The following is a 26,320-nucleotide window of genomic DNA, read 5'->3' on the forward strand; positions in this document are numbered from 1 at the left end:
GTTCTCTGCAGGTGCGTAGTGTATGGTGTGTTGATTGGGACTGCAACTCGCTTGCGCAGAGTTTGGAGTAGGCGATACGGAGTGACGTATTGCGTAGTGGAGTGTGACGCAAGCGATAGAAACCGTGAGACCGCCACCGTTTGGGTGTTTATGATGTCTGGATACAGTCAGTAAAAATACCCATCAGCTCGGGCTGCACCTTTCACACCTGCTGGCTCGGCAAGCGCAGGGTCCGTCTGGCCTCGGCTCTGCTGCTGGTTGTGAGCTTGTGATGCGGCGATGCCGAAAGTGGGTTTTCAGCTGGCAAGCGGACTGTCGGCGGTGAGGGCGTGTTCAAGTATCGAGCAGAAAGCGGCTCCGATGGGAAACTCTGATCGGGAGCACCCAAAATGTTGGATCTAGGAACGATTTCGGAGACATGCGTCAGAGACATGGGTTAGCTGCAGAACGCTTATCACCCAGCCGGCTGATCATGCACCAAGCATTGACCAATAGACGAGCAGGTGCCAGCACTACAGCTCATCGAACCATGGTACACTTCGAGTCCCTGCGCAAACAGCTGCCGATTGCTTTCTGCGGGGAAGTCGCAACGCTTTCACGGTTAGCTACAAGGCGGTGGCTCACAAGCACTAGATGACGCAGATGTTGTCAGACATGTGCGCGCGGCGCTTTGCATGCATGGTGTGAGGATTCAAGCTTCACAAAATAAACAAGCGGAACATGGCAGTGGCGGTATTGGTAGTATTGGGTATTACAAGTCGTGTCCTTTCATAATTCGCATAAGTATCCTCCTAACTCTCGTCTCCCATGAAGCCGCCGTGAACAAGTAAATAGCAGTGAAGACCGATACGTGGTATAGTCTTGCTGGTATCCGTGACGCGAATTCATCCTCATTACCGTCCAACTGGGACCGGCCCGCAATCCATCTACAGTATTGCTAGCTTACAAGGCAAAGCCGAAAAGCGCGAAGAGACCACCAGCGAGAGCAGGGGTGCCGAAGACAGCAATGCGGCTGGCAGCACCGGTAGGGGTAGAGGAGGCACCGCTGGCGGAAGACTCGGCAGTGCTGTCGGGGGCGCCGCTGCTGGTAGCCGAGGGGCTGCTGTCGCTGCTAGAAGCAGTAGCAGAGTTGCCGGATTCGGTGGCGTCGGCGGTCGTCAGGTTACCGCACTCGTTGTCACGGGCCAGGTTGCACTGGAACTGGGCAGCAGCATCGGAGCCAGTGGCGGCAATGCACTGATCGTACCAGTAGCGGCACATGAGACCGGGCACGGTCTGTTGGTAGGCGCCCATCTGGTCGCTTACGTCGGTACCGTTTCGGCATTGGCAAGAGTACTCGAGCGTGTCCTGCAAGCATGTTAGTGAATGTCGTCGCGCGCAAGATGAATATGCTTACCGATTCGCACTCGTTGCCGTTGCTGGCAAGCTGTCCCTGACCACCGCAGAGCTCGACGCACGTGTTCTCGTTGGCGGTGCACCAAGTGTCCTTGTCATCCGCGGGCACGGAGCCGGCGTCGACGCTGCAGCATGGGATGGGGGTGTCGTATGAGCCCGTGGAGTTTTGCGCAGAGGCGAAGCTGGCAAAGGCCGAAGCGGCGACGATGATGGAGGAGAAGAGCATTGTTGTGGATGGGGCAGAGAATATCAATGCCTGCGCAGAGCAGAGTTAGCGGGAGATCAGCAGTGGTGGTGGAGAAGGCGAGCGACAGCAGACAGGGCTTGGGAAGAGCAGTGACGGGGCAATGTGCGCAATATATGCCGCCGTGCCTCGGTCGCAGCGGATGTGGGACTTACAGCTTGATGTAATGCTGGTTTGGTGGAACGGATAGAAGAGACGGGTGTTGCTGGGGAGGGCAGGAATATATGCTGGCGCGCACGGGCTAGAGCAACAGCGCTAGCCGGCCGTGCTTGCCTCTAGCAGCTAGGGCAACTGGCCTCGAGATACGCTCAGACGCGACCGAAAGCCTACCTGGGCGACTTATTCGATGCCGACCGCTTGGAAATTGCTCAATTTGCATCTCTATCGCGACAAGGCCGACGTGCCGGCCGCTGACCTGATGTCGGGCGCGACCTGGCAAACGGCCATCGTCACTCTGCCCACGGTGGTGTTTCAGACGCTGCCAGACGCAAAACTTGCCGCGCCTCGGATATACACCTGCGGCACCAATGCTCCGTCCAGCGCACTCGGCCTCTAGCTGCCAACTGTTTAGGCGCATCTGCAATGCCCATGGCATGCACGCCGTGGTTGGCTGCGCCGTGGAGCCGCCCAAACCCATGTACTGTTGACCAGCTTGGCCCAAGGCAAAGGAACATGGTCCCAAGTCATCCTCGACCGTGCATCGCATTCTCTGCGCATACCCCATCTACTGACACGTACGGGGCCTCTCAATGACGGTCAAGCCTCGTCGTGCGGGCCGAGCTCCACTGGTAACCATAAGCCGGCCAAAAAACAATGGCAGCCTCGCATCATTCACCGCATCCTCAGTGTCGCACCGTTTCAGATCCCATCTCATGTCGCGTCAAGGCCCGGCGACTTCTGGGGGGAACATAGTGCAGGAGCAGGATCGCAGCTACAGCAAACACTGCTGTCACTGGAGGAACGCCGCATCCATGACTTCCGGCTTTGTCTGCTTAGCTTATTGCCTTGCTGGGTGACCCGCATTTATATCCTCGGGCCGCACAGACGAACGACGCATCCACCGGCCCAATGCATGCGGCCTGCAGTGGGCACCACCAATCACTCTTTGTGACAAATCGACGTCAAAGGACGCTCGCCGTTCCTTGTGAAGCTATTCGCATCGCCACACACCGCCACGCGCTGCAGTCTTTTCTCCACTATCCGTCCCAAAACAACATCTTGTTGTGCCGCATCGGATATGAGCCCGTTGTGCGGAGAGCAAGAGCGGAGAAGCGCTGACGTGCTGTGGTCACCTGAGCCAGAAAGACATGGCCCTGGCTTCCACATCCACGGCGGAATCCGCAGCTTAGACGACATCGTCGCAAGTGTACGCTTGCATTACCGTCTTGCGATTTGGCCCTCCATGGCTGCTACTGGATGGCGTCGACGCGTCGACATTGCCCGCATTCGCTACCCCAGATACGCGATAGCGACTGTGGCGTAGCCTGTACACGGTAACGCCTGTCGTAAGCAGATTACGTGGTGTACGACGCTCTCCAACCGTTGACCGAGTTTGCTCTGCACAGGAAGATACTCGAGCCTCATCTAGCCGCTTCGTGACGCCATGTACAACCACGGAATACCAGTACTATTGCACACATGCAATTCGACGCGACCGAGTGGCGGCTCGCGTCAGAGGCCTGCATTGGGTGAGCAAGGCTTCGTGGAACGCTTGGCTCGTGCGCGCAGAGACTGAGCTATTACCCCGAGGCTTGCGAATAATCCACAGCTTGCTGCTCTCATGGAATTCCCGTATGCAGCCTCATGTTCTTTGACAAAGTACCTCACAGCCTGTCATGCGCCGTCTATGCAGTAGTCTGCCTAGGAGCTGCAGCTGCAGGTCACTATTGCCATTGCAGCTCCGATGATGTCACGACTAATGGGGCTTGCATCGCCGCTGTAATCACAAACTCATACCGCTGAAGCTGACGCATCAACAAGCCAGTCTCATAGGCCATTGGACCGGAAAGTTCAGTCTACGCAGTTGTTTCTGGTATGCGTCCCAAAATGCAGAACAACTACTTCGTCTGCACGCTGGGCCAAGCTGCCGCCCTGAACACCAGTCCGAAGCCATATCGGAACATTAGCGACTTTCTCACTCAGCAATCCCAGCACCACCCCTTACTCCCCGCCGTTGGCTTCCCCATACCGCGACCAGATCAGCAGAATTGGGATTATCGTGTTCTCACCTTTGCAGACGTGAACCAAGGCACCAACGTCTTCGCCTCACGCCTCGCAAAGTCTCTTGGGATTGCTGGAAAGGCAGGGACGGTCGCCTTACTGTGCCACAGCTCCCCGGAATTCCTCTTCACCTGGTTAGGCTTAATCAGGCTAGGCTATTCCGTCCTTCTGATAGCACCACAATGCCAACCAGCTGCCATACTCCATCTCTGCACATCATGCGAGGTCTCTGATTTCTTCTACGATGCTGCTCATACAGAACGAGCGCAACAGACAGAGAGCCTGGCAAAGGAGCAGGGGATGTCCGGGCTGCAAGTACGGCTGCTGCCTGTAAGCGACACAGAAGACGTCTTCAAGGTCATACAGACTTCGCCAGAGACCAGCATCGAACCTCTTCAGGTAGATGAAAGATCAATTGCGTATCTTCATCACACCTCTGGAACCTCGTCAGGTCTACCAAAGCCTATACCACAGTCTCATCGCGCCGCTATTGGCGTGCTTCCACATCTCCCTAGAATCCCCTCCATAGCGTCCTTCACCACGACGCCCCTTTATCATGGTGGCATCGCAGATCTGTTCCGATGCTGGACAAGCAATGCTATGATCTGGCTTTTTCCAAGCAAGGACGTGCCCATAACAGCACGCAATATCTGCAGTTGCCTGGAAGTGGCCAATTCATACGCGACGACAGAGGGACTACCCATAGTCAAATACTTCTCGTCGGTACCATATGTTCTTCAGATGATGGAGGCCGACGAAAAAGGTCTCCAACTGCTGCAAGGCATGGACATCGTGGGTGTCGGTGGTGCAGCATTGCCAGCAGAAGTCGGCGATCGATTGGTCAAGAATCGAGTAAACCTTATCTCAAGATTTGGGAGCGCAGAGTGTGGCTTCATCCTATCGTCGTATCACAACTTTGCTTCCGACAACGACTGGCAGTATCTTCGAAACTACAATCCACCAAGACTGATAGAGTTTGAGGAGCGCGAAGGTCATTTGGCTGAACTGATTATCAAACTGGGATGGCCGCACATGGTACCTCTTACGGAACGAAAAGATATGACCCCCCACTGACTTCAGAACAGGCGAAACAAAATCGACCGGACGGATCATTCGCCACTGCCGACTTGTTCGCGCCACACCCGACGATCAAAGACGCATGGCTGTATCATTCGCGAGCAGATTCACAACTTACATTGATAACAGGAAAGAAGTTCGATCCGGCGCCATTGGAAGATGCTATTGCGACGTCTCCTTACCTGGACGATGTGTTGATATTCGGCAACAACCGACCTTTCCCAGGTGCTCTCCTTTTGCGATCAGAGCAGGCGAGCAACATGTCAGACCAAGAGCTTCTTAAATCTATCAAGAGCCAAGTCGAGAAGTTGAACAGCGAGAGTCAGGATCATGCCAGAATACCCTTTGACATGCTGATTCCGCTAGCCCATCAAGACCTGCCGCTCGAAAAGAGTAGCAAGGGGACGATCATTCGCAGAGCAGCAGAATCTCGATTCGAAGACATCATTAACAGCGCATACGGATCGCAAGACTCCGACTCATCACCAGATGTGAGCGATAAAGATTTGCCTCAGCATCTGATTGGTCTCATCCAAAGCATGACCGGACAGACGGCAGAACTGAACGAAGACATGGACCTGTTCTCCTATGGCGTGGACTCTATTGCGTGCATGCAGTTGAGGACGCGTTTAAGGCGCTTGATTCCCACCTTCGAAGGCCAGCTTCCGATGAGCGTCGTGGAAGACTGTGGTACCATACGGCGATTGGCTGATTACGTCTTGCGAAAGAGGCATGGTCAGATTGTCTCCGACGGCGAAGACGAAGAGAAGTTGATGCTGGACTTTGTAAAGCAATACGGGTCGTTCAAGACGACCCCACAGCGAAACGCCACCACAAACGGATCGATCGAAAGCAATAAAGACAGCGAAGTAGTAGTGCTTACTGGAGCCACCGGTGCGTTGGGAGCATACATACTGGACTTGCTGCAAAAGAGGCCCAATGTTGAAGCTGTCTACTGCCTTGTCAGGGGGGCAGACGAGCATGCAGCAAGGGAACGTGTTAGCAAAGCACTAGAGCAGCGTGGACTGGTCAGCCTGTGGTCATCGGGGTCCCCCGATAGCAAGGTCAAAGTCTTGCCATCTCAGCTAGGTGAAGAACGTCTTGGACTTAGCGACGAAGTGTACGAGTACCTCGCGCAGAGAGTGACTTCGATCGTCCACGTTGCTTGGACTGTCAACTTCCGTCTCAAGCTGCGCAGTTTTGAGAAAGACAACATAGCCGGGGTGAGAAACTTGCTCGATCTCGCCCTAAAGTCACCGCAGTCACAACCTCCGCGCTTCACGTACTGTTCTTCCACTGCGGCCATCATGAACGGCTCGCTTGATGCATCGGGGGAGCTACCCGAGCGACTGTCATCGGAGCCCTCTTCGGCATCGCCGCTGGGTTATTCGCGTTCGAAATGGGTTGCAGAGCATATCTGTCTTGAAGCGCATAGTCGGACGAGTCTTCGCGGACGTATTGCAGTCGTCCGTGTGGGCCAGCTTGCTGGTGATTCGATGTCAGGGGTATGGAACACGAAGGAAGCCTGGCCTATGATGTTGAGTACTGCGAAGCTCATCAAATGTTTGCCCGATCTTGGAAGCGAGCCTCTCGATTGGCTACCTGTCGACGTTGCTGCGAAATCATTCCTTGAGGCCACTGGTCCAACCAAGGGGGAAGAGGGCATGCCCGTGTTCCATGTGTTGAATCCGCATCAGGAGCCCAGCTGGAACCAGATGTTACAGTGGCTGCAGAAGAAGGGAGAGTTCGAGATTGTTGCGCCCAAGGTGTGGGTGGAGCGATTAGAACACGCTGGCGACTCGGACCATTCTGCGCTGAAGCTATTGGGATTGTGGAAAGAGTCATACGGCAGTGGCATCGAGGACAACACTTCAAGACCGCAGTTCTCAACAACGGAAACGAGCAAGTGTGTGCCGGCGCTGAGGGACGTCAAGCCCCTGGACAAGGAGTACGTCGAGAGAATCTGGTACTGGATCCAGCAGAACGTGCGATAGAATATTCAACAGGCGAGATTAGGAGCAGCAGTGTGCTCAGAGGATCTCCAGCACCTGTGTCAACATTAGGCATCCAACACATGTTAGCCTAGAAAACTACATAGCGAATTCAACACGCCAGTCGGACCGTTTTATCCCGTCTTCTGCTTCTTCGGATGTTGCATTTACAGCATGACATGCATAGTGTGACTGTGGTATATTTGCTAAACGATCAAGTGCATGGCCGCGTGCAGGGTGCGCGCAGATGCTGTGCATGGTGACGTGCGGCTGAAAGGAACGGTGTCAAGGAACCATTACGGTCACATTGTGACTCAGCTATACTCGGAGCATTGCGAATTTGGTGAAGATGCTCCCGACGATCCTCGGAAGGTAAACACCATGGATTTCTGGTAGAATCTCTCCGAAGCGGACACTTCCAAGGTTTTGCGAAAGCAACGCAAGTCGATTCAACAAGAGGAACGCTGTAGCTAGACTGTGCCGAGCGACGCAACTCTTCGTCGCCTTTCCATTCCACAATTCTACCAAGACAGCCACCGTGACACATAGCTGCAGCCGCAGTGGTGATGCGTCATCTCCCCTCCGTCGCATTCTCGTAAGCAGTTCTCCGAATCACCGACCGCTATGCCAAGTTTTTGCAAGCGCGAGTCAGACGAGCTTGGCGGCTTGCCTGATTGACGAGGCTAGAACATTATTTGTATAGATGGGATATCCACTACGGTGAAATTTTGCCGGTAAGGATGGATTTCAGGCAGCTACACACACACACACGATCTTGCAGGCGTGTGGCGATGAAGGATCACGGACGAAATGGTATTTTCTGAAGATGGTAGGTATGATAAGACAAGGTGATATGATGATTTACGACCGGAATCTCAGACCGCTCCCAAGTGCGCAGACGATGTGACCCTGAGCATAAACACGATGGGCTGAAGTGGTTGCACTCGCGCATGGAGACGAAGGAGGATGCGCTGCGTTGTGACGGTAGTATCCCCAAGAGACCAGCGAAGAACTGCATCGAAAGAGAAAAAAAGCCATCGGCGTTCACAGAGTCCGTCCCTTGTCGGAACGCTTTGATGCAAACGGAGACTAGCTAAGGCGCGAGATCGTTTGCAACGGCGCGAAGCTTCTTGACCACAAGCCCGTTTCTAGACTCTGCATCCACGTCCTCGGTTAGCTGGAAACCCCCCCTGCGATGCGACGGCAGGTGCAAATCGCAAAGTCATCGAGTGTGCCGTTCGAGAGACGGAATGGGTGCTTGGAGGCGATGTGGTGGGGCTCAGGCAGCCAGTAAGAGGGACATGACTGCGAGAAGCATTCTGCGCAGACGAAACCTGATGCCATGCTGCGATAAAAGCAAGCAGTGGAGAGAGATTCTGGGTTAGTCAGATGGTAGGTAGGATACGACGTATGCGAGGAATATACCCCCGAGACCCCCGAGACCCCGGTGCTAAGCTTTGTTGTGCGACATGCATGGGTGAGCGAGCATGAAACCCGGCAGCTAATTCTAGCGTCTCTGCCTACGCCGCAGACGGGGACGAAAGATTGTCATGTCTCCGCCAGGCAAGGGAAATGTCGGTTGCGCTCGATTTCGCTTCAGCCCTGGCTCCGCTCTCCTATTTGGCCCACCAGAGTCAGATAGTATATAGAGGCCATGCGTTCCGCCCTTGCGGAGCGCTTGCCCACTTAACTATCCAAGGGTTCTCCTGCTTCGTGCTCTTTCTTCGCCATCATACGGTTGTTTGTTTGCTTGGCGCTTTGACGGCTCGTCTCACAAACTACCTACCTTACATCATCGCGTATATATCAAAAGGCCTCTTTGCGCTTTCTCCCATGAGCGAAACACACCACGAGCTCCGCCCCTCGAGCATGGCGGACTCAGAAAAGACCGCTGCGCCCAGTGTCCAGCCCACGGTTACGGAGGAGAAGAAGGGCGCTGTTGAGACTGTTGCTCCTGCTGCTGGTGTTGCAGTAGATGTTGCTCAACCCGTCACTGGCGAAAAGTCGTCGCGACCCAACTCGACAGCCGAACCGACGGTGGACGACGAGGACAACTTTGAATACCCAACGAAATGGAAGCTCGCTGCCATCACTCTGGCGCTTTGTCTGAGTGTGTTTTGCATGGCACTGGTAAGTTGCATCTTTCTGTACTACCCGGTTCCACTGCCTCTGTGCGCCGTTGATCGGCAGCGGCTACACCTGTCAAACCTAATTGCACGCCATAGAAGGGAAAAACCCAACACCCTACTTCGCAACTACAGGAGAGTAATCCATCTTCCTTTGTAGAGCAATACTCTACCTAGGCGACTTCAGGGGTGGCGTTCGATTTTTCCCTTCTATGGCGTGATTGGAGCAAATGCTGACAGCAATGCCTAACTAGGATAACACGATTATCGCAACAGCTATTCCTCGTATTACAGATCAGTTCAAAGCACTCAACGACGTGGGATGGTACGGGTCATCATACCTCCTGACGACCTGCGCGACGCAACTCATCTACGGAAAATTCTACACATACTACTCGATCAAATGGGTATATCTCGTCGCCCTCTTCATCTTCGAAATCGGCTCGCTCATCTGCGGTGTTGCGCCAAACTCGACAGCCCTCATTATTGGTCGCGCAGTCGCTGGTGTAGGAGCAGCTGGCATCTTTTCCGGGGCCATTTTGATCATCTCTGTTACCGTGCCGTTGCGCAGTCGTCCTACTTACATGGGCCTCATTGGAGGCATGTATGGTATTGCGTCTGTCGCTGGTCCACTGTAAGTTGTGGGGAAGAAACCGGGATCTAAGATTGACATGGACTAATAATTGCTTAGTATGGGCGGAGCCTTCACAGACCATTTGACTTGGCGTTGGTGCTGTAAGTGATTACTCATGTCTGATGTAGGATCAAGCTTTGTGGGTCTTTCCGCTGACTTCCGCTGCACACAGTCTACATCAACCTTCCCTTTGGGGCCCTTACCGCTGCCTTTATCGTCCCCTTCCTCAATGTCAAGCGTCGTGGCAAGAAGCTCGAGGCCACATGGAAGCAGCAGCTTCAGAAGTTCGACCTTCCCGGTACCGCGTGCTTCATGCCGGCTATCGTCTGTTTATTGCTTGCTCTCCAGTGGGGCGGTAGCAAGTATGCGTGGAACAGTGGACGTGTCATCGCACTCCTGGTCCTCTTCGTTGTCCTCATTGCCGGTTTCATCGCCATTCAGTGGTGGAAGCAAGAGGATGCCACGGTGCCCCCTCGCGTGTTCCTCAACCGCAACGTCTGGGGTAGTGCATGGTTCGGTGCCATGTTGGGTGCAGCCTTCTTCGTCATGGTCTACTATCTTCCCATCTGGTTCCAGGCGATCAAGGGCGCATCAGCTACCAAGTCTGGTATCATGAACTTGCCTGCCATTCTAGGACTCGTCATCATCTCGATGCTTGCTGGTGGCCTGGTCACAGTTCTGGGCTACTACACCCCATTCATGCTGGCCTCTTCCATCTTGATGGCAATCGGTGCCGGTCTCTTGTCCACGCTGGAGGTTGACAGTGGCTCCCCCAAGTGGATTGGATACCAGTTCATGTTCGGTGCCGGTGTCGGTTTCGGTATGCAGCAGACTCTTGTCGCTATCCAGACAGTGTTGCCGGCCGACGATGTCCCTATCGGCACTGCGATTATGATGTTCACACAGCTCCTCGGCGGTGCTCTGTTCATCTCAGTCGGGCAGAATGTCTTCACCAACCAGCTCATCAAGAACCTCGCCAGCATCGTGCCCGATCTCGATGCAGGCCTTGTTCTCAGAACCGGTGCAACTGAGCTCAAGCATGCTATCGATTCCGAGTACCTGTCTGGCGTGCTTGCGGCCTACAATCTGACTCTGACGCAGACATTCTACGTCTCGGTTGCTTGCGCCACCGTGTCAATTGTCGGCGCGGCGTTTGTCGAGTGGAAGTCGATGAAGGGCAAGCAGATCACCATGGCTGCTGCGTAGAGTGGCGGTCTAGCCTTTGACTGCACCTATATTTCGACACGATTTCTTGGACGTCTTGGTCCATAGATTGTATGATACCCTTTTCGGCGGCATGGTAGCACTGGCATTTCGAAGCGAGCGCGGCGTTTTTGTGTCTTGCATGGCAGCACCGTTATGCTGTTACTTATAGATTGTAATAAACGGACGATGGATTGATAGACACGGCATGTTGCTTTTTGAATGAGCTGGCATATGTGCTGGCAGAGATACGATGGACTCTTCTCTCTTGGAAAAGGTAGATGTAATACAAGACATGCGACACGAGAATTACATGATGGACATGTCATGATTATACCTGCATATTGTTTTGGCAGCGGCTGCATGTCGAGCCGGTGCCACCCGCCGTGACGTCAGCCCGTTGCTCGTGGGTTGGGCTAGGTTCGGGTGTCACATGCGAGTCCCTTGGGCGGCCAGGACAGCCGAGAAGAGGAGACGGGTGGAGGCGGCGGGTGACACTCGCCGTCAGATTGGATAGGCTGGATAAGCTGGGTGTGGCTGGTTGGGCATCGTGGTTCGCGCCTGGGCTGATGCTTAGCAATGCTTGTTTTTCCTCCCACTGCAGATCAACATCCATCACGCTGCGCCCGCCTTCGATTGCGCGTCCGGCGCTTCTTTTTCCAGCCTTGCATATTCTGCTTACCCTCGGCCACGCCATGCGCCCGCTGACCGTCGTGTTTTTTGCGACACCACACATTTGACACCCCCAACTACTAGCTGGCTGCTGTTGCGCGCCCTACAATAGTTCCCTTGCGCCGAGACGCGATAATACTCCGCATAACCAGCGCATTGCACAGTCTGCACAGTGAGTCACCATTGCGCATTGCGCATCGCAGCCATGGCACAGGTCAAGGATGCGAAATCCGAAGACGCGCTGAATGGCCATGCGCACGACGTGCCAGAGAAGGAGGGGGGTCTCGAGGGCGCTGATAACGAGCCCCTCAAACCGCAGTCGACGGATACGGGCGGCAGCAAGAAAATGGACCCGGAAGGCGGCTTCGACGACACGCCCATACCGCGCGCACCTCCCGGCTACACCGTCAAGTTCACACTGCATCGCGCCAACAACCTCCCGCTCGCCGACATCAATACCCTGAGCGCCGATCCCTTCATTGTCGCCCAGCTCTTCACCGGCCTGCCGACACGCCACAAGGAAGACCCGCCGTTGACGCTGCGAACACCGACAGTGCGACAGAGCACCGATCCTGTATGGAACTGCGAGTGGATCGTCGCCAACGTGCCCGCTTCAGGCTTCAACCTCAAATGCCGCATATACGACGAAGACCCCGCAGACCACGACGACCGCCTCGGCAATGTCCACGTTACCGTCCCGTCGATAAGCGAGAACTGGGGAGGCATACAGGATCAGACGTATCCCATCAAGAAGCGCATGGTGAGCAAGCGGGCCTATGCGCTGCGTGCCATGGCTGTCTGCTTCGGCAAGGCCCAGCACATGAACGGCACGCTCAACGTCAGCGTGGAAGTGCTGGGCAGGACCGAGGATGAAAACGGCGGGCGTGCGTATACAATTGGTCCACAATTCTGGATACGGCACTATTCGCCGCTTCTGGGCCGCCTCTTGGGCCAGAAAGAGCCCAACAACGACGGCCAAGTGTCGCGCAGGAACGGCAGGCAGAAGCCTGAAAAGTACAACTTCCAGTCGAACCAAATGCAGATGCGCGGCCCAGTTCCCGAAGCCATGTACCACCGCTACGTCGAGTTCAAGCCTTTTGTCAAGAGCATGTTCACTGCTAAGGGCGTGCGAGGATTCATCTTGTCAAAGGCACTACACCACCAGCATGCACGCGTCTACAACTTCGATCACGCCACCGAATTCAGAACCTTGCCCGCACCCTGCCTGGAGTTTACGCAAAAGTTCCTCGAACTCGTCCACTACGACCAAGGTGGGAGAATCTTCACCTACGTCTTGACCCTCGATGCCCTCTTCAGGTTCACAGAAACTGGCAAGGAATTCGGCATCGACATGTTGAGCAAACACACCATGCACAGCGACGTCGCGGCATACGTCGCATTCTCCGGAGAGTTCTTCATCAGAAGACTAAAGCACAAGGACCGCAAGCCGCCGGACGAAGGGGGAAACAACACCTCCCACCCCCCAGCCGATGTCGATGGCGGTCCTCCCAAAGACGGTCCTCCAAAAGACCCAGCCTACTACGAACTCGTCATCGACAACGACTCGGGCACCTACCGCCCCAACGCCAAACTCCTTCCCCAGCTCAAGGAATTCATGTCTCGAAACCTTCCCGGTCTACACATACGTACGCTCGACTGCCAAGGCGATGCCGAGAAGATGGAACAGATGAAGAATGAACAACGCGAACGCAAGAAGAGAGAGGGCGGCGGCGTGGTCTACACTCAAATCAGCAGGAGCAGCAGTATGAGCAGCAGTGACGTGGAGGAACTGGATCGTTTAGAGGAAGAAGGTGGATTGCCGCCGAGACATTTAAGACACCAGGTTCAGAGGGAGGCTGAGGCCAGAGTCGATGCAATGAAGCTCCATGCCAAGGAGTATCGCCCAAGCAACAATCGTGAGGGCTGGAGGGGTGATGGCCATCCACCCAAGGCGGATGATGCGGATGTGGATAGGTTGAGACGGGAGCATGGTGATAACCCTGTGGGATCATCGCAGGGAGGCACAGAGTCTGGTGCCAAGAGCTAACCTGCCGTTTACTTACTGGACTGACGTCTTTTTCTTTTCATGCTTCTGTCATCGTCACGCCTTGTACATGGCTCTCATTTTTCTTATCATTTCTTAGCATTCTACTTCTAGCTTTCAAGCTTATTTCTTTTAGTTTTTGGATTGATTGATTGCATGGTTCTTTCGAGTAATCTACTTGCAGTTGAGAGAAAGAGGGAGGGAGGAAACACTACATACATGGACACTCTCTCCACCCCGAGATACCCGCCATCCTATTTCTGTTAACTAGAAGAAGCTTAATCTCCTCATTACCATCGAATTACGTTATCATCTGCGTCGACGTTATTCCTCCAAACTACCAATATGCGCCATGGCAAGGGACTCCTCCTTACACCCTCCTCCCAGCTTATCACTCGACTCAATTCAACCACCCCATCACTCATGTACCCCTCACACCCACTCCGGCGCCTCAATCTCCGGCTTACTAACCCCAAACTTAACCGCCTTGGCATAATACTCCAACAGCGCCTCCCCATCCTGCCTGCCCTTTTCAAACTCCTTCCTCAGCCTCTCCCTCTCCCGTCCAGATAACCAGACCTTCTCCCCTCCAACGCCCATGCGTTTGCGCATTCCGCGGCTGTAATCGAGCGCGTGCCGGATTTCGCGGCGATCAGTGGTTTTGGCTTTGAGCGCAATGTACGCGGTGAGGTTGAGGAGGACGGCGAGGTCGAGGGGCGCGGTGAGGGTTGTTGGGGTCGTGGATGTGGAGGGTGTTGGGGTCGTGGATGGGGTATGTGATGATGAGGAGGAGGAGAAGGAGTATTGCGGAAGGTCGTGGCCGGTTTCGCTTCGGAGGGCGAGGAAGACGGCGGTGGTGAGGGCGGCGTCGATGTAGGTTAGTGGGAATTTGTTGGTCGCGGTGTGTAACTCGAGGCTGCTTTCTAGTGCACTGGAAAGTGGGGTCCATACGTGCAGTGCGGAGGCTTTCGAGTTGGTGTTGCCGCTGCTGGAGCGCCTGGCGGTGGGTGGGGAGAGGGTTTTGAGTAGCCAGAGATGAGAATTTGCCCATTGTTGCGCTGGGTTCCAGGTGTTTTCTTCCGATTTGTTGTTGTTCAGGTTCGTTTTCAGGAGACCAGGGTATGCGAGGAAGTAATCGTGTATCGCGCGGTGGGTGTAGGTTACTCTGAGGCTCTCGAAACTGGCATGTTGGTCGGGCGGCGTGGTATCGAAGATGGACAGTAAGCCTTTGCAGCGCTGTCGAGTCAAGGCTTGCATGTCTTCTACCCTCTTGCTTATTTCGACCGCGGTCAACGGCCGTACGTCTGCAGCTAATGTGGCTGGGGTTTCGGCTGTGTACGCAAAGGAGAACGGAAGGATGGCAGGACACGTGTTTTGGTATGAAAGAAGGTTGTGCAGTTTGCTGAGTGCCTCGACGTCTTCTGGGGCGAGTTTGCTGAGTATGTGGGCGAGTAGGTCGTCGAGAATGTAGGGGAGAGCGTCCGCGCGGTCTTTTAGGATGAGGAAATCCGAGTCGGGTTCTAGGTCTTCAAAGAGGAATGTAGTTGCGAGTTGTGCCCAGAGAAACACTCCTGAACTCTTCTCCGCTAGCGTACTGACAATGGTACTCTCTTCATCCCCGTCCATCTTTCCCCTCAATGCCTGTAACTTGGGCTCCATGTTGAAAGTCGTTGTCAGGTAGTTCTGTATATCGTCTTTGATGTGTTCTTCCAGCATCAGTCTGGGCTTGTTCTCAAAAGCTGACTGGAAAGCTGGTGAGCTTCGAGCCGAGAGCAAGAATTTGACATTGTCTCTTCGCGCAGTGCTGAACACGAGGTCCATCAAATCCTTCGGGTAATCGTCTGTCTCATCCAGCCCGTCAATCATGAAGAAGAACTTCTTGTTCGCGTCGCTGACCAAGCCCTCGAATGCCGCTTTTAGTTCTGGGAAATCAAATTTATGTAGCCCACCAGCGTAGGATAGAAATGCGTTCCAGCGATCCGAGAACAAGTTTTGCACAATGATCCTATCTTCTTCTAATGGCCCAAAGATCAAGTCTTGTAAGGTTTCGTAGATGATGGCTCGCGGTAAACCGACAGAACTCTTCTGCAGTTCTGTTCCAGAGTTCCAGAGAAAGAATCCAGATGTGATGCCTGGTAGTTGTCCTGACCAGGCTTCAAGATGCGGGAACAGGCGTGGATTGCGGAAGAGGTGCTTCATGAGAGTCATCTTCCCGGAGCCCGGCTTACCTAGAGTCAGTGTGAGATGGAGATCAGGGATCATGGGACGAGATTGCAGGGGATGGAGACGCACCAGTGAGCCAGTATATTTCTTCGCCTCTTGTATTGGTAAACCACTCCAGCAATCCGCCGACCTGTCTCGAGGCGTCCCCGAATACCCACTCGAAACTTCCATCGACCGGCGCAGAGATACTATTCATCCTCTTATCCATCTCCTCAAACCACAGCCTGTCGAAGATTGTCGCGCGGAAGAATGTTTCCTTTTCCGCCTGAATCAATGCATCGACCTGCTTGGAGAACTCTTCGACATCTTTCTTCTTATTGCTCTTCCAATCATTGCTGTGGATCATATCAAGCGTTTGGTTCTGCCATTTTTCCCAATGCTTCGTGTGCACGCCTTCGTCGCCGCTGAACAAAGCAAGGCCAGTCTCGATTGACTGGTCAAGATACTGGCGCATAGCCAACAGCAGACTCGTCTCAATGTCGCGGCGAAGAGCTCGACACCGCTTCTTCACAGCTGTAAGGTGGGGCTTCTTCCACACCCCATTCAACAGTGCTTCGCGAGCAGTAGGCCATCGCGGATCGCCAAACTTGCCCTTCTCTTGTGCAGCGATGACCGCATCAATGAACGAAGCCGTCAACTCTTTCACCAACTCGGCGTGCTTCAGCAATTGCAGCGCAGCCTCGCTAAGTTTCTTGGCTGCTTTTGCGCTTTTTGCAGATTTCTCGTCGTACAGCTCTTTGAGCTCAGAGTTATCAATGAGGTCGGTCAGGCGGTAAAGGTTGTGTATAATGTCCTGCAGGAAAGCTGCATTTTCCACGAACGGTGTTGTCGAAGGTGAGCTAGGCTGGAAGATGGGATTGTCCTTGCGAAGTGCGTTGATGGTGAAATCCAGCGCATTTATTTCAGCGCTCGCAAGGCCGACCGCTGGGATAGGACGTAGCATTCCGTAAAATTGCTTTTGCGTGGAACATCAAATGCCCGGTCGCGATGTTTGAGCCTTGTGCGCCTGTTGATATGCGAAGCGCATGTTCGCTGCGCCCCTGAGGCAGGATGTGCACAGACCATGTTCCCAGAGCCGTGCTGCGCCGCGTTTCGAAACTCAGCGGGGCTGAGGACGATCTTTCCGACACTAAAATCTTCCACTGTGACCGCCACCATCTCCGCACAGAGGGCCCGACTATATCAGTATGCATCCTGCATCGTCTTGATTGCAGCGGATGGCTTGGAACACTCCAACAGGTTGCCTGCTAACCCACGTTGTCCGAGGGACGGCTTCAGCCTGGTGCGTGTCATTACAGATATGCAAAGATCCCACCCCACAACCTCAGGGTAAACAGCCTCAGACAGTTTATTGGTGCTGGGGAGAAGAGGCTTGATGGCTGAGCTGGGCGCTTGCAGCCTGGCTGAGGTCAGCTGGCTCAGCGTGGAGTGAGGTTTGCCTTGTGCCTACTTCTACCCCGCACATTCATCGCTCTTTGCAACAGACCACAATCTGCTAAGGAACTTCTTTGGCTTTCCTTCTTTCTATTCACAATTGAACACGTCAATATGGACCTTGGCACGGCCGTTGGTGTTGTATCGCTGGGACTTCAGGTGTGCGAGGGTATACTCAAATATTACCACGATTGGAAGGGATATGAGGATGACATTCGAGAAACATACACTGGAATCGATGACCTCGCCAAGACCTTTGCACTTTTGCACGCCGAATTGCAGACCGTACCACAAAAGGCATTTGCCACCCGCGCACAAGAATGTCTCGCGGCGTGTCAAGACGGCATTCAGCAGTTGGAGAAGAAATTGAAGAAGTTACACAAAGAAGCGCCGACAGGTTTACGACAGAAAGCTCAAGTCGGTGGTCTCCGTTTGATATATCCTTTCCGGAAGAGTACATTGGAAAAGCTCAAGGAAATCGCCCATGGTCTGATGCAACAACTAAATCTCGCACTCCAGATCATCCATCTGAGCAATAGCCATTCCATTCAACACAAAGCGGATCAAATCCAAAGTACCATCGACAGTACTGAGGCATTGGTCACACAGATCGACGCTACCACACTGACCATACAGACCCAAGTGTCGGCCACCGCGGCAAGCGTGCAGGCCCTGCTTTCTGTAGAGCAATCCAGGGAGCTCTTGGAGATACTCAAATGGCTTGACGCACCAGATCCAACAACGAATCATAACGAGGCACGTACGAAATATGAGAATGGAACTGGGGAATGGCTACTCAACAGCCAGGGGTATAAAGATTGGCTTTCTGGCTCATCTCCCTTGCTTTGGTTGCACGGCAAAGCTGGATGTTGCAAAACGATCCTGTGCTCCACGGTTGTCGAACAGGTGTTTAGTCGAGTCTCTGGCCAACACGACGTTGCTTTCGCCTACTTCTACTTCTCTTTCTCCGATGTACGGAAGCAGAATTACACGAACATGTTACTCTCTATGGTCGTTCAGTTAAGTCGGAAGCGCAGCGTTCATCCTCTTCTCAGCACTGCCCACTCTCAAGCCCCGTCTCAAAAGCCTTCTGCAGAAGTTTTGGAGTCTATTCTCCTAGCTCTGCTCAAAGAATCCAAACTCTCCTATCTCGTGGTTGACGCCTTGGATGAATGCTCAGAAGATCAACGAGAACAGATCTTAGAAGGATTCAGACGCATCACACAAAGTCTTCCCGAAACTAGACTTCTCATCACCAGCCGCAAGGAAGCGGATATTGAAGATCTCTTATCGTCTTGGCGTGTGACTCGATTTGCGATTGGCATAGAGAGTGTCAATGCCGATATTGATCTCTACGTGAAGAACGCGTTGGACACGGACAGAAAGCTGGTAAAACTTCCAAGCACAACAAAGAAGGAGATTGAAGACGAGTTCCGCAAGAAATCGGATGGAATGTAAGTCTTCTGCTACAAGAATTTCATTCGACGGTATTGAGATTCTGACCTCAAGCACAGGTTTCGATGGGCCGCTCTCCAGCTCGACAACATCCGCAATGTGAAGATTCCGCGACCAAAGTACATCTCACAGGCATTATACGAGATGCCGCGGACCTTGGATGAGACATATGCGCGTATACTGTCCTCCATCGACAACCCCTACTTTGTTGAAGCTCGGGCAGCTTTAGAGTGGCTTGCGCTCAGTATGAGACCACTTTCCGTTGCTGAGTTGGCAGAGGCATGCAGTATCCGGATCGACGATTCCCAGGAACCCTTTCTCGAAGAAGGCGGATATGATGCCCTTGTTGGGCTCCTTAGTGTCTTATCTTCGCTCATTATCATCGAAGACCAGTCCAACTACGAGCCAGGTGATGACTACAGAAACAATCCTTCAGTAGATCCTTTACCAAACAAGTACGATGCGGCGTGTTATAGTCAGACAGTTCGCCTTGCCCACTTCTCTGTTAAAGAGTACTTGGTCTCGAACCGCTTACACCAGTCTCACGCTGAACTATCAAAATATGCACTCAAGGAAACAGAAGCGCAAAGATCCCTGGGTCAGAGGTGTTGCGCGTATCTCCTGTACTTTACAGAGCAACCATACACGAAGATTTGGATCGATGAAGCAAAGCCGCGACGCGATCTTTGCCATGAAATGGGTGATCAAAGGCATTATTATTCGCAGGATTTTTCGAAAGACTTTGCACCCACTTATGCGTTGCTACCATACGTCAGCGAACATTGGCCATACCATCAAGCATTGGCAGAGTTGATTGAGGAACCACTCCCTGTAAGCATGCGTCTTCACCTTAGAGTCCTTGAAAGCGATCGAGTGCGAACCTCATGGTTTCGGCTTCATCCATATCACTCTCGTGATGGTGACTCGCAAGGTGCAACTGCTTTGTATTGGGCGGCTTTCTTCGATCTACGTCAGACTGTGTCTCTCCTCTGCAACTCGAAGGCAAGTCACGACGTCAACAGAGTAGGTGGGTTCTACCACACCGCCCTTCAAGCTGCAGCATACAGAGGAAACGATGAGATTGTAAAGACCCTCATTGCTCATGGGGCTGACGTCAACTGCATTGGAGGTGAATCTGGTACTGCATTACAAGCTGCAGCATACAGAGGAAACGATGAGATTGTAAAGACCCTCATTGCTCATGGGGCTGACGTCAACTGCATTGGAGGTGAATCTGGTACTGCATTACAAGCTGCAGCATACAGAGGATACGATGAGGTTGTAAAGACTCTTATTGCTTCTGGTGCTGACGTAAACTGTGACGGAGAACGATACGGCACAGCCTTAGAAGCCGCTGCCTCTGAAGGAAACGTAACGACAGTGGGTATACTTATCGCCAATAGCGCCGATGTAAACTGCAAGAGGGGTCGCTACGGTACAGTTTTATCAGCTGCTGCGTCTTACGGACATGAAATCATGGTCGATATGCTCATCGCGAACGATGCCGATATAGGATTCCAGAATGTTGATGGTTATACAGCACTCATTGGAGCCGCGGAGTCGGGCCATAGTAGTATTGTATCGAAGCTGCTTAGAGCGGATGTGGATAAGCGCACGCTTGATATCAAAAGCGGAGAGGGTACCGCTTTAGATTGCGCTGCATATTGGGGCTACGAGCAAATTGTGGAAGAACTTCTCCAAGCCGGCGCGGATCATGGAGACGCGATGAAACAAGCAAAAGAGGGAGGTCGCGAGGGGGTTGTGAGAATTCTCATCAAGCACGGAGCAGTGTACGAGCCAGCGGACGAAGCTTGAGAGTTGACTTTGGGAGGCGCCTCAGATGATGTATATACTCAAATGTTTCTATGTCTTAAATCAACTCCCTGCAATGCCCATTCTATATTTCCACAATAAGAAAGATCCACAATGAACTAAATCACAAACCCTAAAACTGCACCTGCAGCTTCGGATTCGTCCTAATCCGCTCACCATAATACCTGAAAAGAATCGGCACCGGGATAAAAGCCACAGATATAAACCCCAGCAGCGAATTGCCCCATCCCAGACCCAAAGCATCGTACATGTTCAATCCGGCAAGCGGCAAGAACGCACCGAACAAGGAGCGGAGAACAGTGTTCGCGGCGATGGCAGATGCGGCGTGGACAGTAAATGCATCGACGAGATACGTCTGGATAGTCATCATAGCCGTCAGGTTTCCCAGACCGATGAACGATGTAAAGATGATGGGCACGATCCAATGAACTTTGTAATATGTCGTCCATCCGTACACAAAGACACCGACGGGTAGTCCGATGGCGCCGGGTAGAGTCAGGATGAGAGGGAGGCGATGTTCGGGCTTGACGTTGCCCTTGGCTTGTTGCTTGACGATGATCTTGTCGGATACAGTGCCAAGCGCGATCATGCCGATGAACATGCCTACGCCGACACCGATGTAGGATAGTCCGACGGCGCCGGAGGAGAAGCGGTATTGGCCCTCGAAGACGAACGTTACGGTTGTAAAGAAGAGGTACAAGATGCCGTAGTTTACAGCCACGTAAAGGGACATGAGCCCCACAATGGGAGAGAAGATGAGCATCTTCATCGGGCGCACAATAGCACGGATGAAAATCTCTTTCGGCGGCAGATCCTGTGCGAGTTTTGAGCGGAGATTCATGTTTCCGGTTTCTTTCTGCAGGGCCTTTGTTTTGCGGGCGAGAAGCGTGGGATGAAAACTTTCGCGGCCAACGAAGAAGAGGAGGACGCCAAAGACTCCGCCGAAGATGGCTAGGATCCAGAACACCCAGCGCCAGGATTGATGCTCGACAAGGAAACCTCCGCACACGGGACCGATTACGGGGCCGAGGAGTGGGCCTATACAGAGTACGAGGTCAGTGTGTGTCTCACATGTACTTCGTACAGCAACAACTTACCCACAGCCCAGATAGCCATTGCACCTGCTCTTTGTTGCGGAGGGAACATGTCTGCAATCGTGCCGCCACCAATAGTCAAAGGCGCAGCTCCAGCACAACCAGCAAAGAAGCGGAAAGCAACCAGCATGCCCATTGAATTCGATACTGCGCAGCAGATGTTGAAGACTACGAACAGGACGTTGCATATGTTGTACAAATGCATGCGTCCGTATAGTTCGGACATGGGCGCAATGATCAGAGGCCCGATGGCGAATCCCAAGATGTAGACGGAGACGACAAACGAGGCCATGATGTTGGAGGTTTCGTTGAACGCACGGAGTACTTGTGGTACGCCGGGGGCGAAGAAGGAGGACGCGAGTGGTGTAATGAGAGTACATGCACCGAGAGCTGCGATGATGCCCCATTTCTTTCCAGCCGGCCAGTTCTGGGGGTTGTCGGGGTCATTTGGTCCGTCCCAGTCGACGATGTTGGGGTCTCGTTCTGGCTCTGGTGGTGCGTCACCGGATAGTGTTCGCTCGTCTGTGTGTGTTGAATGTGCGCGGCTATTGATACCCTTCTCTGGATCGCTCGAAAATGGTTCCTCTGGCACCTTTCCGTCTGCATCATGGCCTTGTTCGTAGGCTTCCTTGGTAGGTCCGTTTGGCAGATCTTGCGCGTCCCGGGCGGGATTTGGCAACGAGGCTGGCGTTGCCATTGTGAGGGTCGAATGTGGAGTGAGCTGGAAGAGCCATCGTTAGCATTTGTGCAGACAGTAAAACACCTTGACCACTGCCTTTAGTACACATCGATGTCGCAAGCTCGTTGGCTAGTCGTCATTGAAGTCAGAAAGAGAAGCAAGTCTTACCGAGCGGACAGTATAGAAAGTGAGACAGTTGCACGGAAACAACCACAAGGCCCGACTACACTTTGAACGATGTATAGATCGGCAGTTCACACCAGGAGCACGGAGCGTTTTTGGCAAATACGGAAGGTAGCTTTAAAGAAAGGAAAGAAAGAAGTGGTGTCTGGTGTATAGAAACCAACAAGCAGAAACACGCTTACATCGTCGCAACCACGGAGATCAAAACCTACGACCCTCCGCACACAGGAGGCCTACACGCCTAGATCTAGCAGCACACGGGGGGGCTCTCTCCAAAGCGGCCTGCCGTATGCAGCGTATTTACCCTATCTCCACACCTCACTCGGCGTCATGTCCGCCAGTGAGCTAAACTGTTCCTGGCCATGGGCAAGCGGATCCACGGCGTCGTAGGATTCTGCACCAATCAGACAGCAGACGTCATAGAGACATAGCGAGGCTTCGTGAAAGCTTGTTGGCTGATGCGACGAGCTTGACAGGCTGCCCGCGAAATGGGTGTCATGGCCCGAGGGTTCTTGGCGGTAGGAGCTCGCGCGGAGGGTCGGAGGGTCGTTCATCTTGGGTTTGGTAAGGCGTGAAGCGATGTTGCTTTTTTGGTGGAGCCTACGGGGTTTCATTGTCGCGATATGTTCCATTGACCTGGTTTTGGGCACATAACATCGCGCCAGCCGCGTGGTGTGGTGCTTTCATATTCGTCCGACGTTTGCGCCGCGGACCTGGTTTGAAGTGCCGTCCCACAGCTACCTAGCTCATAGCGACATTGCTGTGACTTCATTGATGCCCATTCAGTAGAATGGACGAAACTCCACGTTTGGTACCCAGTGTTCGGAATCGAGGTATGCTCCGGTGAACTTGGTGAGCAGTATGCCGCGATAGGAAGGCGATGCGACACGCGCTCAACCTCGATATTGTTGTTGAACGCCCTGCAGCTTGACCGTTTGCCATAAAGAGCGCGTTTTGCATGGCTCCTTGATAACAATCACACGTGAGGAGAGGATGCGACGTCCAGCGAATGCTCCACTGACCCCCCGCAAAGAGGGTCGTCCCACCGATCTCCGTCGTGTGTAATCCGCCGACACCTGTACCCACTATAGAGATTAGCGTCATGAGAGCTCATCCATAACAGCTATCTTGGCTCACGTTTGTGTGTTTCCAGGAGAGAGGAGCAATGTCCTGGAGAGCAAGTCGACATATCGTGGCCGTCACGCTTTTTGAGGCAAATATTCTGATGCTGACGCCGACGCTATACCACGCGTAGAAACCTTGCCCAGTAACCTCGGACCGAATTTCAATCATGAGATGGGCATAAGAATGTCTGTCATTTCATCGTAGGCAACCGTTGCGGTAGCATCCTAATTCATTGCCCATGGCATTCATTCATTCATCCACCCACCCAAGCCAACCACGTCATTCGTGTGTATGTTTATGCGCCCAACGCCATGCTTTGCCATCTATAGTACAGAAAGAAGAGATTCATTCGCTTCGTCCAATCCGTCAGGGTATCTTTACGCAATGTTGCCAGCGAGACCAAGGAAGAGGGCTTGGGCTGCGAGTTGCAGTGTCCAAATGCCCACCTTTTTTATGCGGCGCTTACGTGTGGTTCGGTCCTCGAGGACGTCGCGGGCAAAGGCTTCGTACATCTAGAATGTGTTAGTATCTCCTTTTGTAAAGACAGTCAGAGAATATGGAACTCACCTCCTTCGACACCTCCTCCATCAGCCCGCTATCGTAGAGGGTCCAGCTCCCGTCGAACTCACTAACCCTCTTCACAACCCTGCAGTTTACCGGGATGAAAGTGCGACTCGAGTTCATGTAAGCCACAATGGGCCGTACGAGCGCGTTGTTCACATAAGAAATATCTCGCGTGAAGATGGGGACTGCGGCGCGCACGTCGTTGAGATGAACACGCATGTCCATGATCATGTAGCGCTTGTCTTCCTCCGTCCCCTCGTCGAGATGCGACTTGTCTTCGTGATGCTCGTCGAACCCGTGTACAGCGTGATCGGAGAAATGATGTTTGCGTTGTTGGATCACAGTCGCTTCAACGCGGTCGTACATGTCGGACATGACCTTTGCAATGCTATCGTCGTCGTCGCTAGGGAACATGACATCTGCCACAATGTCGACATTGCCTTCGTGGATCCATGAAAAGGGGCCTTCGAAGCCTCTGTTGAGATGGTCAATGTTGAGGCCGTCGATGCGAATCCGGCTGTGCTTCTTCCAGGCTTTACCATCTTCGCTGTCGCGGCCGCTGCTCAGCTGCGTGCCGGTGCGGTTGTGTGTTTGTCGAGGATGTATGGTAAAGAGCGAGTTGTCGAAAGATCCAGACATCATGTTGGCAGAGAGGAAGTCGTAGAACAACCACTGCTTTCGCAGCTGGGGCAGGTCGCAGGAGAAGATACTGACAGAGAACGGGCGGAAGTCGTTGGGCTGGTAGATGGTCACAAGGAGATCTTCCATCTTGAAGGATTCCAATTCGAAATCGCCTGGGCTGTGCTCGTGCTTGTACGACCTAGGATCCACGCCTTCGATTGTCTTGACAGATGTCCGATCCACCACGCCTCTGATACCCTTGATTTCGACGTCCTTCAACAAGCCTTTTCCGTTGAACCATTTGGAGAAGGACAGTGTGACGTTGACGGTGTCGATGGATATATCGAACTGGGTGTAGTTGGTGTCTTCTTCCGGTTCCGCTTTCTCTTCGACGCCGTCTTTATCCTGGTGGGTAATCGTAGCAGCGGCAGCAGCCATCTCTGTTTGTGAGCCCTTGCTGACCTTGCCCTTGCCCTGACCGGGGCGTCGCGATACAAAGACGTTGCGGAAGGAGATGACGCCGTCTCCCCACTTGGGTACTACAGCAGTCTCGAAGACGACTTTTATGCCTGACGACTTGGTCAAGTAGTTTCCGATGAACTTGGCAATCGTCTCCTGGGAGAAGGCGGTGTTGACCAAGAAGATGGCCAACATGAAGAAGGTTGTAGTTCCCAAGACGATCCATAGAAAGTGCGCCGCAACGATCCAGGAGAACAAGGCGTATATCTCGTCGGCATTGAACGGGCGGGTGCTCCGGATGGTAAGCCATTTGAAGTGGATCTTTATTCGCGACCAGAAGCCAGACGCTGCCTCGAGTAGTTCGGCTTTGCTCGGGCGGTATATGTGGGGGAGGTGGTGCGGTAGACGGTCGAGGAGGGGCTTTGCGGCACTCGTTGCTTCAGACTTTGGGTCGGAAGGTGTCTTTGAGGCTTTGGGAGGCTTTTCTGGCTGCGGGGATAGCTGAGCTTGCGGTGTTTGCCCCGTAGGGCCTTGCTTGTCCTTGGATGAGCCATTGGTGGCCGAACTTTTGTTGCGTCGGTCGCTGCCTCTGTTCTTCCTCAGCGCCCTGGATGCCTTGGACGATGCGTTTCTGCTCCATGCCGAGAGTACAGCACTCGTCACACTCTGCTGGACATGACTGGTGCGGGGTGACGATGCTCGGAGCAGGCAGGTCGGAGTCTGTCCCGGACACTGTGGGCGCGCAATCGAGGGCAGGCTCGTCGTTGTCCACAGGCCAAAGACGCGGCAGCTGGACGCAATCGTCCGTCTCTGGGCGCCTCCCTCGGGCGCCGACTGCGACTGTTCCCGTATTCGCAGCACTTCCCGCGCAAACACACGGCCGTGGGCCAGCGGCTGGCCAGCGCCGGCGCGCCACAGGAAGCCGAGCGTTCCTACATTCTTGTTCATGATAACCGCGGCGGGTACATGGTCGACGTCCGCAGGCGAGGGGATGTGCGAACGTATTTGTGTGGGGGGAATTCGTCTGCGGGTTGCGGTGTAGGA

At 53.5% G+C, this 26,320-nt stretch overlaps 8 protein-coding genes across 8 annotated transcripts; 4 read left to right on the forward strand and 4 right to left on the reverse strand.

Annotated features, from left to right (window-relative positions):
- Positions 1-148: 148 nt before the first annotated feature.
- Positions 149-2,435, reverse strand: ACET3X_008076 (uncharacterized protein; the record flags this gene model as incomplete). Its single annotated transcript, XM_069454210.1, has 6 exons — positions 149-157; positions 209-398; positions 947-1,347; positions 1,397-1,651; positions 1,795-1,808; positions 2,378-2,435. The coding sequence occupies 6 exons, from the start codon at positions 2,433-2,435 to the stop codon at positions 149-151; spliced, it is 927 nt and encodes a 308-aa protein (XP_069303678.1).
- Positions 2,436-3,685: 1,250 nt separating this feature from the next.
- On the forward strand, positions 3,686-6,930 carry ACET3X_008077 (uncharacterized protein; the record flags this gene model as incomplete). Its single annotated transcript, XM_069454211.1, has 2 exons — positions 3,686-4,894; positions 4,945-6,930. The coding sequence occupies 2 exons, from the start codon at positions 3,686-3,688 to the stop codon at positions 6,928-6,930; spliced, it is 3,195 nt and encodes a 1,064-aa protein (XP_069303679.1).
- A 1,866-nt stretch (positions 6,931-8,796) lies between these two features.
- ACET3X_008078 (uncharacterized protein) lies at positions 8,797-10,893 on the forward strand (the record flags this gene model as incomplete). The annotated part of the gene is made up of 4 exons (XM_069454212.1): positions 8,797-9,057; positions 9,308-9,687; positions 9,745-9,788; positions 9,860-10,893. The coding sequence occupies 4 exons, from the start codon at positions 8,797-8,799 to the stop codon at positions 10,891-10,893; spliced, it is 1,719 nt and encodes a 572-aa protein (XP_069303680.1).
- Positions 10,894-11,767: 874 nt separating this feature from the next.
- Positions 11,768-13,609, forward strand: ACET3X_008079 (uncharacterized protein; the record flags this gene model as incomplete). The annotated part of the gene is made up of 1 exon (XM_069454213.1): positions 11,768-13,609. The coding sequence occupies one exon, from the start codon at positions 11,768-11,770 to the stop codon at positions 13,607-13,609; it is 1,842 nt and encodes a 613-aa protein (XP_069303681.1).
- A 429-nt stretch (positions 13,610-14,038) lies between these two features.
- Positions 14,039-16,772, reverse strand: ACET3X_008080 (uncharacterized protein; the record flags this gene model as incomplete). Its single annotated transcript, XM_069454214.1, has 2 exons — positions 14,039-15,834; positions 15,899-16,772. 2 exons carry the CDS (start codon positions 16,770-16,772, stop codon positions 14,039-14,041), a joined length of 2,670 nt encoding a protein of 889 aa, XP_069303682.1.
- A 605-nt stretch (positions 16,773-17,377) lies between these two features.
- On the forward strand, positions 17,378-19,269 carry ACET3X_008081 (uncharacterized protein; the record flags this gene model as incomplete). The annotated part of the gene is made up of 3 exons (XM_069454215.1): positions 17,378-18,717; positions 18,778-19,173; positions 19,230-19,269. The coding sequence occupies 3 exons, from the start codon at positions 17,378-17,380 to the stop codon at positions 19,267-19,269; spliced, it is 1,776 nt and encodes a 591-aa protein (XP_069303683.1).
- A 1,394-nt stretch (positions 19,270-20,663) lies between these two features.
- ACET3X_008082 (uncharacterized protein) lies at positions 20,664-22,342 on the reverse strand (the record flags this gene model as incomplete). Its single annotated transcript, XM_069454216.1, has 2 exons — positions 20,664-21,589; positions 21,649-22,342. 2 exons carry the CDS (start codon positions 22,340-22,342, stop codon positions 20,664-20,666), a joined length of 1,620 nt encoding a protein of 539 aa, XP_069303684.1.
- A 1,667-nt stretch (positions 22,343-24,009) lies between these two features.
- ACET3X_008083 (uncharacterized protein) lies at positions 24,010-26,224 on the reverse strand (the record flags this gene model as incomplete). The annotated part of the gene is made up of 2 exons (XM_069454217.1): positions 24,010-24,144; positions 24,200-26,224. 2 exons carry the CDS (start codon positions 26,222-26,224, stop codon positions 24,010-24,012), a joined length of 2,160 nt encoding a protein of 719 aa, XP_069303685.1.
- Positions 26,225-26,320: the final 96 nt, after the last annotated feature.

The sequence above is a fragment of the Alternaria dauci genome, chromosome 8 (assembly GCF_042100115.1).
Source record: "Alternaria dauci strain A2016 chromosome 8, whole genome shotgun sequence".
Lineage (NCBI taxonomy): Eukaryota > Fungi > Ascomycota > Dothideomycetes > Pleosporales > Pleosporaceae > Alternaria > Alternaria dauci.